At 37.8% G+C, this 13500-nt stretch overlaps 1 protein-coding gene across 1 annotated transcript in view; it reads right to left on the bottom strand.

Moving 5' to 3' along the window:
* HACE1 (HECT domain and ankyrin repeat containing E3 ubiquitin protein ligase 1) overlaps window positions 1-9349 on the bottom strand; it is a gene marked incomplete at its 3' end in the record, with an annotated part of 47056 nt that extends 37707 nt beyond the window's left edge. The window contains exons 1-7 of the mRNA XM_010141776.1: window positions 9300-9349; window positions 7983-8072; window positions 6111-6215; window positions 4717-4792; window positions 4302-4433; window positions 3261-3343; window positions 772-868 (exon numbers count right to left, since the gene is read on the bottom strand). Of these exons, the coding sequence (XP_010140078.1) occupies window positions 772-868; window positions 3261-3343; window positions 4302-4433; window positions 4717-4792; window positions 6111-6215; window positions 7983-8072; window positions 9300-9328 (612 nt within the window). The remainder of the gene's footprint in view (window positions 1-771; window positions 869-3260; window positions 3344-4301; window positions 4434-4716; window positions 4793-6110; window positions 6216-7982; window positions 8073-9299) is intronic.
* Window positions 9350-13500: the final 4151 nt, after the last annotated feature.

The following is a 13500-nucleotide window of genomic DNA, read 5'->3' as shown; positions in this document are numbered from 1 at the left end:
CTGCTGAAGTAACGACATGCACTAAGGTAATGTGGTGTCCACCAAACACAGTGACTTTTTTTAACCTCCAGTTCAGAGTTTTCTACTCTGATTACCAGTAAAGGCGCGAAAGCCTCCATTCATTCATTACGCATTATTTACACACTGACCTTAAACTGATCCTACAGAAAAAAGTTTAAGTGTCCCCAAATCAAGAAAAGATACCCTAGCAAGCAGTACAAACAATACTTGGCATCAAACGAGAAAGACTGTGTTTTACACAGTAACGAAAAAGCTCAAGACTCTTGTTCCTCATGCAGATACAGTACTTGGAATACCTTTGAAAAGTCACAGCACCACGTAAATTTTGTTTGGTTTTGTTAGCAATATCTCTTCAAGAGAAGAGAAAATCTATTAGTTGAAATTAAAAAAAAAAAAATCAATCCTTTCTGCATGCCTTTACCTCATACTTGTTAACAGTTAAGCACCTAAACGGAGTCTATTACTGTTATACCAAGGATTCTCAAACTTTCTAGTCAAATGGAGTTCTGCAAACTCTTTGTTTCTCATGATCTCCAATCTTGCAAAGTCTTTAAAGACGTTAAAGACTTTTGCAAAGGGTACAAATTGGGAACCTGCCCGTAGGATTTAATTCTAATAAAATAATTTTTGTGTTTCTGTTTCGCCAAAGGACTATCATCTTTCCTAGGCCTTAAAAATAAAAAAAGATAACATGGGTCAGGTGGCACTGTAGTAAGTGGTGGAAGTTCACAGAAAAAGCTAACTCAATACCTGTACACAGAGATCCAGTGGAGTAACACCATTTTTGTCTGGCAAATATTTGGCTCCTCTCATCAGAAGAATTTGTGCAGTGTCTCTCTGACCATGGCTACACAAAAGAAGAGAAGAAAGATACTTAGTAGAGCATAAATGCTGCATTATGACTGATAAATCTGACTTCACTGTATCTAAAAAGCTAACGTAAGCTACAAGAGAATAAATAGTCATGGTATGCAACTTAAACACAGGCTGGAAGATAACGCTACTTATAGTCTTCTACTACCTTTCAAGGCCCCCGCAGAAGTACTGTGCAAAATTAGGTATGGCCCATTTATCAAGCCAAAGTCACCACCGTCATTCAGAAATTATTTATCTTAGCCTAGCCTCATAAATATGAACGAGCTGCATTGCCTGGGGAAAAAAAAAGAAAGAGATAATTTTTTCTCAATTCACACCCTAATTTACTTCAAAGTTTTCTTTAACTGAGTTATTTTCTCACTTCTACCAGATTTGGTGAAAACAAATAATCTAACTGTGCTTTAGCCATGAGTAAAACATTAGTAAGAATTTTTTTTGTTATTGAAAAAACATCTTTTTAGCACAAGAGTTCGACATATCACTCTTGGCTCTAACTTGTTTTAACCAATACAAGTGTTTTGCCTAGCCTTTGAACGTGAAGAGCGATGAGTTTTACGTTTCCGTTCAGAGCCTATTTCACACTCTCCCTTATCTATTTATAGGTTGTGTAGGACACTTATGTTTCCTTGAGTTGAGAATTTCACAACCAACTATTCCAACAGACCATCATTGCCTAGAAGAAAGTAAGGCCAAATATTATTTATATACCTCAAGACCTGGAGCATGTACTTTCCAAAACCCTTTCTTCTGAAGAAAATGAGGAATTTGGTATCAGTGATTAGATGTTGACTTCATTAAAAACATATTGAAAGACTAGTTGACTACACTGACAAATGTAATACAGAAGTACCTAAAGGGTGAAAAGACAGACTGATACAAAAGACATTGCACATAAGCTTACAGATACCAGTTTTTCAATGAAGTTTCAGATCACAACTTAGTTTGCAGTGCGGCCTTTTACACAAATATGTATGAGTATGTATTGTCCTGTTACACACCAAGGCTGCCCATACTAACAGATCAGTAAGGGCACAGGAAAAGTGACAGTTAACAGCTGAGGGGCAAGAGGTAGCTTCACTGGTCTTTCAACAAATCCCATCTGAGTTCTTGCTCATGTCCTTCCAGCCCAGGAAATCAACAGGTTATTGTAATATGGAACTTTGCCCCAATGCAAACAAACATTCAGAGTCAGCCACCAGATTTCAGAAAGGAGCTAAAACCAACAGCCTGCATGAAGCACCTCTTCACTGCAATTCTCTAGACTGAGTGCACAACCCAACACATTGAAGAAACAGAGTCTGAGTAAGACTTTGAGCACTGATACCCTTTCTCCAGCCGTAACCAGACACTGCTACCACATCAGCTCTCCCTGTCATCAGGGATCTATAACCTTTTTTCCCAGGTGGCAGCACCACCAACTGGCACTTCTGGTAAGGAGACGTTGACGTGCACTATGCAGCCTGTTCATTCTACTGTGCCAGCTGCTCCAACTGTTAATTTCTAAAAGAACATCAGTGCTGCACTTGCACATTCCCTTCTCACTGAAAACCCCAAAGCGAGGCAAGTTGCTTGCTTCTTTTAAAGGGGATGCCAATACCAGTCCCTAAACCAAGCACCAAGGCATTCAATTATCTATCAGCTATTTATTCTCCACTTCTCTTCTCAGCTGCCAAGAGCCAGCATACTCTAACTCCAGAGAGCAGGACTCCCACAGCACAACTCTTGGCAGGCCACCAGGTCAGCCCATTTCTCCTTTTGTTTAGATTAACATTGAATCATAGGTGAACTATTTAACCTGTAATCACGTTTAGTACACGTTCTAGCAGAAACGCTCCAATTAAAACATAAGGTCATTTATCACACGTGATTAGTTGTGAAATAAAACTAAACCATGAAGAAAAGAGAACTGATCAAAGCAACTGTGTAATTTCAATTCAACTTCATAATTTCAAGGCATATTTGCACACGTCACATACATTGTAATACCGCAATGTACGTTAAATATTCTAACTTGCCTTACCAAAGGCTGCAATTTTAGTTTAGTTATGATTTTAAGTTGGTAGGTCACAGTTTTTCAGAAAAAAATTCAGCAGTCATTGATTTATGACTCATGCTAGAACACGTACAGCTATGTGTTTAACATGCCTGTTAGAAAGAGGTATATAAACCTGCAGTACTAATAAAACCTTTTAGACGAGACACCAAACTACATTCAAGCACGAGGCAAGATTAAATACCAGTCAGCTTTTGTTTCCTAAATGTTATACTTTCTAATCCCTGTTACTCCAGAAGGAGAAAAAAAAAAAAAAAAAAAAAATCTATTTCACTTTTAGCATAGTATTCAAAAGTTAAGAATATATAACCTGCAAGCAAAGTAGAGCGGAGTTGCCCCTGACACATTGGGCCTGTTGATATCTGCACCGCTGTCTAGTAAACACTGCACCGTCTAGAACAGAAGAAGACGCCAGCATTAGAAAGAGCAACAGAGAAGTCTGCTAGCTTGCAACTATCTAGTGTCATGCATGTCTAATTACACTGAAGGATTTAATTTTCAATGATGAATCTCAAAATCAAAATTCCTAAAAGCTGTATGTATAAGTAAGCAAATTCTGAAGTATGAAGATATTGAGCAGACTGAATCAACTTTCGCTATATCCCAATCACATATAGTAGGCAAGCCTATAGGTAACAGTCTCTCAGAATTTGGTCTTTCAAAGTCAAGCTCTGATAACAACAACAGAAAGGATCTGGGTAGAAAGGTAATTTTTTTAAACAATAAATAGTCCTGAAGACAATCTGTGTAACTCTACATGGTGCAGTGTAAAACATCCAGACCTATACTCTGAGAGCAAATAGTCAGCCTTACCTAATGCAAGGTGAGGCCTAAAAATTACTCGCACAGATCAATAAAAGAACAGTCTATGTGAACTTGTTTACCTCCAAAGTTAAATGAGTACCTAACTGACCAAACTGTGTTCAATTTTTATTCACAGTAAATTAAGATTACTTCAGATTTCAAAAGCATTGCTACAACATTTAACATATATAACAACAGGTGAAATTATGAACTGAACACATCCTGAAAAGGAAGAACATTTTCAAATGTTTAACGCTGCATCAAAACCTGCAATGAACGAGGCAATAATAGCACTAGAGAACAGCTGAATGGTGTACAATAAGTCACTTAAACTCCCATAAACACCAAGAACAATCATCTCCACAGGATTAAATTAGTGGTTCTTGTGGAAGTGTCTGCAGTCAATACTAAGACAAACAGTGGTTCTTCACACTTCTAACAATTATGTGCATGACTTCTCTGAAGTTAATAAAAAAACACACACAACACCACAGTCATTAGCCAATTCTTCACAAATCCTGTGCGTTAATAAACTTCAGAAACTTACTGTCTTGTGTCCATTTTGACAAGCTACATGAAGGGCTGTCTGTCCCATTGCATCTTCAACGTCTACGTTACTGACATGCTGAACAAGATCATGAAGCAGTTCTGTTCGTCCATTAACGGCCAGCCAGTGAATCTAAGTACAAAATGATGATTCACGTTTTCTTTAGCAATGATGTAAGTATTTCATAAATACGATTTGAAACTTGATTGTATTTCTGCCAACATTTTCCATACAGAGAAGCTTTGAACAACACTATCGTGTGCTTAGGTACTTGGATCACATCTTTTGATTCTCAAGGGCACTGGGCATACAGCAGTTTTATTTATTTACACATAAGACAGCAGAAGCTTAAGAAATGAGAATCTTCAAAATCTTCATTAATTTTAAGAGCACCATGATAATCACTGTCACTTACTGCAGTCAAGCCTTCATTATTACAAATGTTGACATCTGCACTGTATTCCAGCAGCTTGCTCATACATTTCTTCTGGCTATAAACAAAAGAATACATTAAAACCCAGCCAGGGAAAATCATTTACAAAGACCAAGTATCTTTGTAGAGCTCCACTCAAATTCATCATTATACAAATGATAGCAGGTAGTTTTACTTTTACAGAGACTGGTACTCAGTATGCAAAAAAGGGAAGTGAATGTCAGTAGCACCAGAGACTCGTACAGTGCAAGTGTAGCCTATGACAGCACAGGGCTCAAAAACAGTTGTGTAGCTGAATGTTTTTGTGGAGAGTGTAGAAGTACTTCACCACGACTCTAACAGCTTCAGCTCAACAGGAACTACACTCTGCAAACAAGAAGCTGGGGTTCAGCTGATGAGAATCCATGAAGTTCATAATCTGTATGCTGTCTGTGCACTTCAGTGAACACATTGACAGTACACAACTAAATCACTATTTAATGAGACACTCATTGTTACACTGTGTAAATCTTCAACAGTAAAATAACTGCCTCAATGAAAGCAGGGGTGTTTTTCCCACTTCATATTTTGTTCGGTCTTTTAATGGTCTCTAATGCTCAAAGTGCTTTACCCTTAAGAGTTTATTCTTACTTTTCCTTTTGAATTGGTACCCCTTACACCTCCCTCATGACTCCTTTCCACACAACTGTCTCCTGTGTGTATTGCTGCATTTCATCATGTACCACTTGGCTGCTTCTTTCTCTCTTCTCCTACAAAAGTCACTAAACGATACCTCCCGAGGTATCAGCAATGATACAATTCATTTACTGTAACACACACGTGCTTTAAAAAGAAAAAGACATTACTGTTATCAGCTGTGTGTTTCCATTTACTAAAATTCAAGAAATAAAACCTGAAGAGATCTTGAAAAGATGCTTGCTCGCTGATTTGATTGGGGGGGGGGGTTTCCCCCTCTCCTAATATTGTGCAGGCAAACTTTGTATTACTTTTCTTGTCGTATAAATTTCTTTGGAGACACTGAGGAAAATCTGCTATCTCTGAACCCTTCCAATCCTCCAGTAATCTTACTTAGTTAACTGGATGGTGAATGCAGCCCTTGTTCAATCCCTGTTCTAAGAATCATTAAGCTCCTGCTTAACAGAAAACACTCAACTGACTGGCACTGAAATAGGCATTTCAGACATAACTTACTATTTATTAAAAACTATTTTCTGAATATTCCAAGTATGGATTTTAACCGCAATGCTCCCTAGTAAGTGTGCCATCCCTATCTTCAGAAGTATTTCATTTCAACTATGCAAAAATAGTACAGATGCGTCAGCTCAAGTGCATTATGCACAAAACCTTTTTAAGCATTTTTAAAACCTTTTGCTTACCCATTCCTTGCTGCTAGATGGAGAGGTGTGCATCCTGAAATGTCCTGATAGTTTGGATTTGCTCCTTTTTTTAATAATAGAACAAGGCATTCAACTGATCCACAGCTAAGAACAAATAAGGAAGGGAAAAACTGTAACAAGAATATTTACAAACCAAACCTACATCGATGTAAAGAAAACAGCAACAGTATGTACAGATTACATTCAGCAGAAAATCTTTACACAAAACTGTTTTTACAGACTCATCGTTCAAGTTACACAAAGCTATAGGAAAGACACTTCAGTGCAGTGAGAACTGACTTATGATAACTCGTACCGATGAAGAGATGCTAGCCACCTACACTACTTCAGTGACTTTAAAACCCAGCAGTGAACCCTCAAAATGTTGACTGCTTAAAATGTTTTGCTTACTGTTTACTCTCAGCTCCCTCATCTTCAATCTATTCACAGGACTGAGTTTTCCATTAACTAGCAATTCCGGTATCATTTTTTTTTAAACGTTTCAGTGTCTAGAAGTTACATTTAAAAGTTTAAACATCAGAAAAAATTCTAAAACTCATACAAATATTTCTTTGGTATTTGATTTGAACCTGTAACCCCCTCTTACTTTTTGCAATATAGCAGCTTTTCAGGATAATCAGCATCACCAAGAACACAAACTTTGCATTATATGTTTATCTCACTCCTGAACTCTTCAAAAGGAAGACATGATTGGGAGGATAAACATACAGTAATTTTGAATCCAATATGACCAGCTTATCCATTGTTACTTCTCTTCCCAGAGACAGAACTGCTACACAATAACCCAAACAAACCAAAGAGTAGCTGTACAATAAGTTGCAAAACCAGCATCTCAGTGACCTCTTAATGACCCAAAAACTAGCCAAGATAAAAGAGAATCGAGAAACTAAGTGTAACACAGTTTCCTAGAGTTTATGATCAATAAATACAGCTTTTCAAAGCCACCTCTAAGATGTATGCTATAAATTTGCTTGTATTTTTTTCTGTAAGTACTTAAGTAAATTTTATACAAGCAGCATGTAATTCTGAGATGGTATTTTTGGAAACATATTTCTAGAACAACCTGCTTCAAAAGCTGGAACTTCTACCTTTATTGTGCACAAACACCTGCTATCTACATGCAATACTATTCCTATTTCTTTTACGTTTCATTTTTAACAATTTAAATTAAGAAATTTCAAGATATTTAAAATGGGACCCAAATATAGATCATTCATTCATTAGTTTAAAGTTTAATTTTCTGAAAGACTATTTCAAAAACTATGATTTATTTCCATTAATGTTATGTTAATCTGGCTGTTTCTTGGCAATATAGATTTCCACCTATTTAAAAGCTGTGTAAACAATAAATTTCAAACCTGTAACCTAGATTATTTACACTTAAATCCTTTACTCGATGCCTATTATCCTTATGCAAAAATTCACTAGAAGCAAGGGCTCAAATTATATTCTCTTTGATCATGGTCACATGAAGTATGTTGCAACATCTGCTCTATAATACTTCAAAAACAAGCAGCACCCATAAACAAGACTTCTCTAGGGCAAGAGTAACCCGGCTGTACAGGATACACATAAAGGTTACATTTCTTCACAGACGGAGATGTCACAGAAAGGAAAAAAGTATCCACCAAACTTCCTTTGCTAGAATTTGGGAAGTCAGTTGCTACGACGTGTAAAACCTGTCCTCTCAATGAGGAAGGTACGTTGTTAAAAGAACAAACAAAACACAAAAAGGAGCGCAAAACTAAAATGTTAACTGATACTACAGAGTTTTCCAGCTTACATTGGTGCCTTAGATTTGTGGTAATACTTTCATTGTTAACTTCTGGACTGGACTCAAGTAAGTCTTACTTTGCTGCAATATGAAGCAAACTTCTCTTCACACGTCCAAATGCATAATTCACATCAAATTTTGAATTTGATAGCAGCTCTGAGACAGACCTTCAAAGAGAAATATTGCTTTAATTAAAAAATAGCTCACAGTATCCAAGCAAAGTATGTAAGTTGTACACAAGTACTCTGTTTCTTACTTGATCACAGTTTCTTTTCCCTCCAACTTATTTCTAAACAAGAGATCCGACAGCTTTCAAGTATTTGCACATTAACAGTATTTTTTCAGTTCTTGTACCTAAAAAAATGAACTGTGACACTGGGCAACTGTTTCAAATGTGAACTAGTAAGAACTTGACCAGATGGTCAAATCAGTTCTTTTCAAATATGGAAAACAAATAAATTCATAGCTTTGGTTTGGAAAAAAAAAAAAAGAACTATAAATTGCCATTTTCCTCCTTTTCCTCCTTATCTCAACACAGACACCCTAACCAGATATCCAGCACCTTTCCCAAACTCAGGCAAAGTTCAGAAGGAAGACTGGTATGTGAAATCCTCATGATGAAGTAGAAGGACAGATGATATGCCAATAGGATTAGAAATTTAAATAGGACCCTTTGAGACCTAACAAATTAGTAAAGCTAAAATGTTAAGATAAAATATTTCAAAATAGGCAAAACTGCAAGTGAAGTGGTGATTTCAACTTTCAGTAATGAGCTGACCACATAGTTTAAAACCCTTGCACACTATCTTGACAAGATACCATGTAGCAGAACAAATGTTTATCCTGATTAGATAAACAGTTTACAGTTTCACTAAGAGTTACTACCTGCTGGCCTACAAAACTCCTCAGAAGGCAGCACCTCTTAGCTGGCACTATATAGCCCCCAGGTGCCAACCACTTTGAGGACAACTGGGTAGGAGAAACAGCTGCTCATCAGACTTATCCCAGAAGTATCAACCTCACTGTCCAACTCTTACTCTACGTCTTTGAGTCATCTAACAAGACTAAGAATTTCTGTGCCATCAATAAATATATACTCAGAGCTATAACCCAGTTGCAAAACAACGCTTTTGTTCTTATCCTAGGACAAACCTCTCTATGGGCATCAACAGAACAAATGCCAGCTCCCATTACAGCATAAAACAAAACAGGTTTCTCAGGTAAGAATGTGCTGGGATGCACACAGTCAATGACGGACTTCAGCTACAGAAGATGTCTCAGCAATTCAGCAGCAGAACTCCTGAGAGTGCTCTAGCAAACATGCTAGGTTTTGGTCCTTTAAAAAAAAAAAAAAAAAAAAAAAAAAAAAAAAAGAAATTTAAAGAAGCTCTCACCTGTGCTGGTCAGCCATAACCATCGGCATTAGTGTATAGACAGCAGTTTCATTATCTGTGAAGAAATTAAAATCACTCCATTATCATAAAGAAATCTGTTATGTCAAACAAATTCATTTAGCACCAGTTATTTACCTTTTAAAGTGTCCGTTGTTCAATGGATCATTCTTTTAACATGGGTTATACATACCTGAAGTTTCATTATAAAAAGCCACCATACTTAGATAGAAGAGGTAATTAACAGAAACGCAATACATGAAATTTCAATGTGGATTTTTTCTTTCACAAAGCAATAGTTACAGAACTTTCAATGGAGCATCAATTTCTTTAAACTGACAATTCTGTTAATTAAGTCAAGGAATTTTAGAAATGTGCATTAAAAAAAAGTAAATAGCTCCTTTTAAAAAGAAGCAAGTTCCAAGGTGACTTCCATATTCATGATACCTATGAGTTTGCAGAAGCGATTTCTTTGAAGTAAGATACTCCATAACCATTTCTGTCTCTAAATTTGAACACCTGAATGCAATAAATCTCATTTTTATTTCTAATCAGTTCCATATTCCCCTCTGAAGGCAAAGGAAAAGGCCAGAACACAAAGATCCAAGTCAGCGGTAAGATCAGACCAACAGTCCCTGTCAGTACTACTGCCCACTGCACGGGCACAACGTGCCTTGTTTGGACACTTAAGAGACTTTCTGGAGTAAAATATTATTTTACTAGTTCGACAAAACATAAAATGCTTTCATGTATAGTAATTATTAATAATTTATTATTATTGATGTATAATGATTATATTTTCTTGCTTGAAGCGGACTAGCACTGCTGGAAGCAGAATCTCCACAGAACTCTTCATACAGATGCCAACTTATGACAGGAGAGACCATACTTTCTGAGAACCCACGTATATGTTTCCAGGAATCGGAAATATAGTACTGTTCTCATAAAACTTTTATTTTGAACATTTCTCATCATCATCTTAATTGATTCAAATACCAAAGTTACAAACAATCAGAACAGGAAGAATTAAAACAGGCACAAACAAGTATAGCTTCTCCTATGTTTTATATAATATGCTTCTATACATTCACTACTTCCACTAGGTAGGTGAGCGGATGTTTACCAAATACTAAAAGAACAATTCTCCAGAGTTATCAAGTGGGGCCAGAGAAACCATTACCATGCTGCAGTTGTTATTCATTATTATTCTCCCATGGTGCTCCAAGATGAGCACCGCTACCCACTATTTGAAGCTGCCTGACCATAGCTAACAAAAGAAAGTAGCAATGCTAATCTATCATCACCTTTGAACGCTGAAAAGAGATGTCATTCAAATTCAAATCACATTAATTCTGTTATTTATAAAAATTAAAAAAAAAAAAATCAATGTGGTTTAGAGTGGACACAAATCTCTCAAACCACCTAATGATGTTTCAAAGCTGCCTAGAATCATTCTAACCAGCACCAAGACCAGGAGTTTGAACTGTCTATAGATTATTCCTTACGGCAGAGCTCTGTGAGCATCAGCTAACTTTATTCCCAAAACATACCACTAGAATTTCACTGCAGGGGGTAGGGCAGGTGGCAGGAGCAGGCCAGGCTGGAACGGAGGGGACATGCACAAAGGGAAAGCCCTGGAAATAAACTAAATAGCTGCTAAATAAAGATACTAACTGTGGGAAAGATTTTATCCCTTTTTATAAATGGATCCATCATTAGCTCCCAGTATATAAGAATTAAAACAAATTTCTTCCTTCGGCTCTGTTCCACAGATCTCTTGGCAGAACGATAAAGCTCTCCAATGGAAACAAAAAACAGAACCTGAGAACACCAACTAAATCTAAGCACGACATCCTTACGTATTTCCACAATCACACACTACTAAAGAGAAGAGACCAAAAAAAAAAGCCTTAAATACACCAGCACACTTAACTGAAATAGTAAATACTGATCCTAATTAAATTTAACTACATTGCAAGTATAGTGGTCTAGAAGGCGGCAATAGTTAAATACGAGTGTAGCTGGGCTATAAAAGGTGTTTATGGTACAGTTACAAAACTAGGCCCCTTCCTATTCCATTAACAGAATCAACACCGTGGAGCACATGCACATTTTCCCAGAATTTTTCTGTACAAAAATAACTAAAAGGGTGTGGAACTAAGAAGCTTCTGTGCCTATTTTTAGTAAATATTATCCTTATTCATAAACAAACTCCTATTGACTAAAGTAAAAGCACATGACACAAGGAAGAGAAAAAGCATTATATGCCTCATGCACATGCAGAACTTATTTGTTACACCTAACTCACTTGCATTTCAAGTCATTAACATCTAAAGACAAAAAAAAGCACCCAAAATGCAGAGTCAGAGCCAACAAAGGACCCAAAACCTACAGCTTTGGGCTGCAAGAGTTTTCAGGTGCTGAGCCTTAACAGCAGAATTCAGAAATTTGTGTCAAGCTCTTAAGTGCCCAGAAAATGCCTGCTGAAGGATGCTTCAAGAGTGATGAAAAAAGCAATACTGCTTCCTAGTGGCAAGGTCAGCTCAGGTAGTCACTGGCAACAGACTCCAGTGTTAATGCCTGGTTTAAAAAAAAAAAAGTATCACTTAAATTAGACATCTAGAATCCTGCCCTGATGAGATAAACGTTATTTTATTTCAGGAGACACTGGCTTGAATTTGGCAGAGATCACAACCTTACAGAAGTGTCAGCACCATCCAAATAATACCCTAACGGCTACAGCACATGCAAAGGAAGTTAAATATCTGGATTAAGCATCTTCTTCAGCATAAGGAAGATTCAAACATACATCTCCATTTCCTAAGAGAACACTGTGACTCTTAGTTTAAGGATGGAGAGGTCAACTATGTATCTTTCAAAGTAAAGGCACACCTTAAGCCACCTAACCACATGCCATACTAGAACAGTGCTGGCATTTCCTACGTTGATCCTGTCTGTACATGTTTGGAGTAAAACATTACAACCCAAACCTGCTTCTCAAGAAGAGTCTGGACAGGCCTGCATGAACCTAGGGAACACCAAGTTCAAGAAAGAAGACATGTAATGAGCCAAGACGTACCCAAAGTTAGATAGCCACCAGATTTTCTCGGAATGCAATTTGAGACTTCATGCCCGAGGTCCATTTATCTCCTTATTTCAGTCTGGCTGGGATTTGTTTCACGTAACTCTTAGAGAACACATAGGATTCACATTCCTTCTGCACTACAGGGCAAGAGAAGAACTTGTTCCAGAAGTCACAGGGCTTGCACTTGCACTACCACAGATAGAAATTACCTCCGAAGTGTAAGACAATCATGCCCAAGATAGGGAGAAAGCAGCTGAACTCAAATTCAGGATGGATTTGCCTACACTAATACTAGAGTAAATTTAAAGCAGCTCCAAGCGGCACAGTTTGTGCTAAGCATTATTCATATTACCACCGTCAGTTAGTGACACTGGTGCTAGCAGATGATTTCTGTAAGTGCTGCCCTTAACACTATCACACCAGTTTCCACTATTGCCATTCAAGGGCTTACAGGAAGCAATAAAATCTCTCTGAAATTTATCCCTCAGTTTTGTGACATTTACAAGCAATTGCCCTGGCTGACACTGACCCTGCTGATGGGTGACAGTAAGGACAAGGCATAGCAGCTCAGGGGAAAGTCCATGGGAGGGAAGTCCACACACAACAGACAGGAAGTCCAAACAGGGAACACACAGTGACAACAGAGTTATTAGTCCCTGACAGACAGGCAGGACTCGTCTGTAAAAACAAACCCTGAAGAAAGTACAATGGCAGTACACGACAGAAGAACATAAACTTCTGCCTATCCAAAAGCTTTTGCAGGGATAGCCCTCCCAGAAACTGCACCTGGCTGGAACACTAAACTACTTGCTAGAAGAGCCTGAAGCTGTATTTTCAAACCCATCCCGATATCGGGGGGCTAACACTCACGTGAAGTGGTTTAGAGCCAAAAAAATCAGGCTGTGAGCGGTGACAGTGACTTACAACACCTTTTCAAGCAGGATTCATCATTACAAGAAAAAAATACACAAAGATTTTCCATCACTAGTATATCACCGACACAGCACCTAACAAAGGCTTTTTAGCCGGATAAGGAGAGGGTCCAGCACCCCAGACCACCCGCTCGCCCGGGAACCCGGGCCGGCAGCGGCGGGCAGGGGCACCCCGCGCCCCATGTCC

This window comes from Buceros rhinoceros, unplaced genomic scaffold (assembly GCF_000710305.1).
Source record: "Buceros rhinoceros silvestris isolate BGI_N320 unplaced genomic scaffold, ASM71030v1 scaffold528, whole genome shotgun sequence".
Classification (NCBI taxonomy): domain Eukaryota; kingdom Metazoa; phylum Chordata; class Aves; order Bucerotiformes; family Bucerotidae; genus Buceros; species Buceros rhinoceros.
Note: the sequence above shows the minus strand (reverse complement) of the source record. Positions and strands in the feature narration are given on the sequence as shown.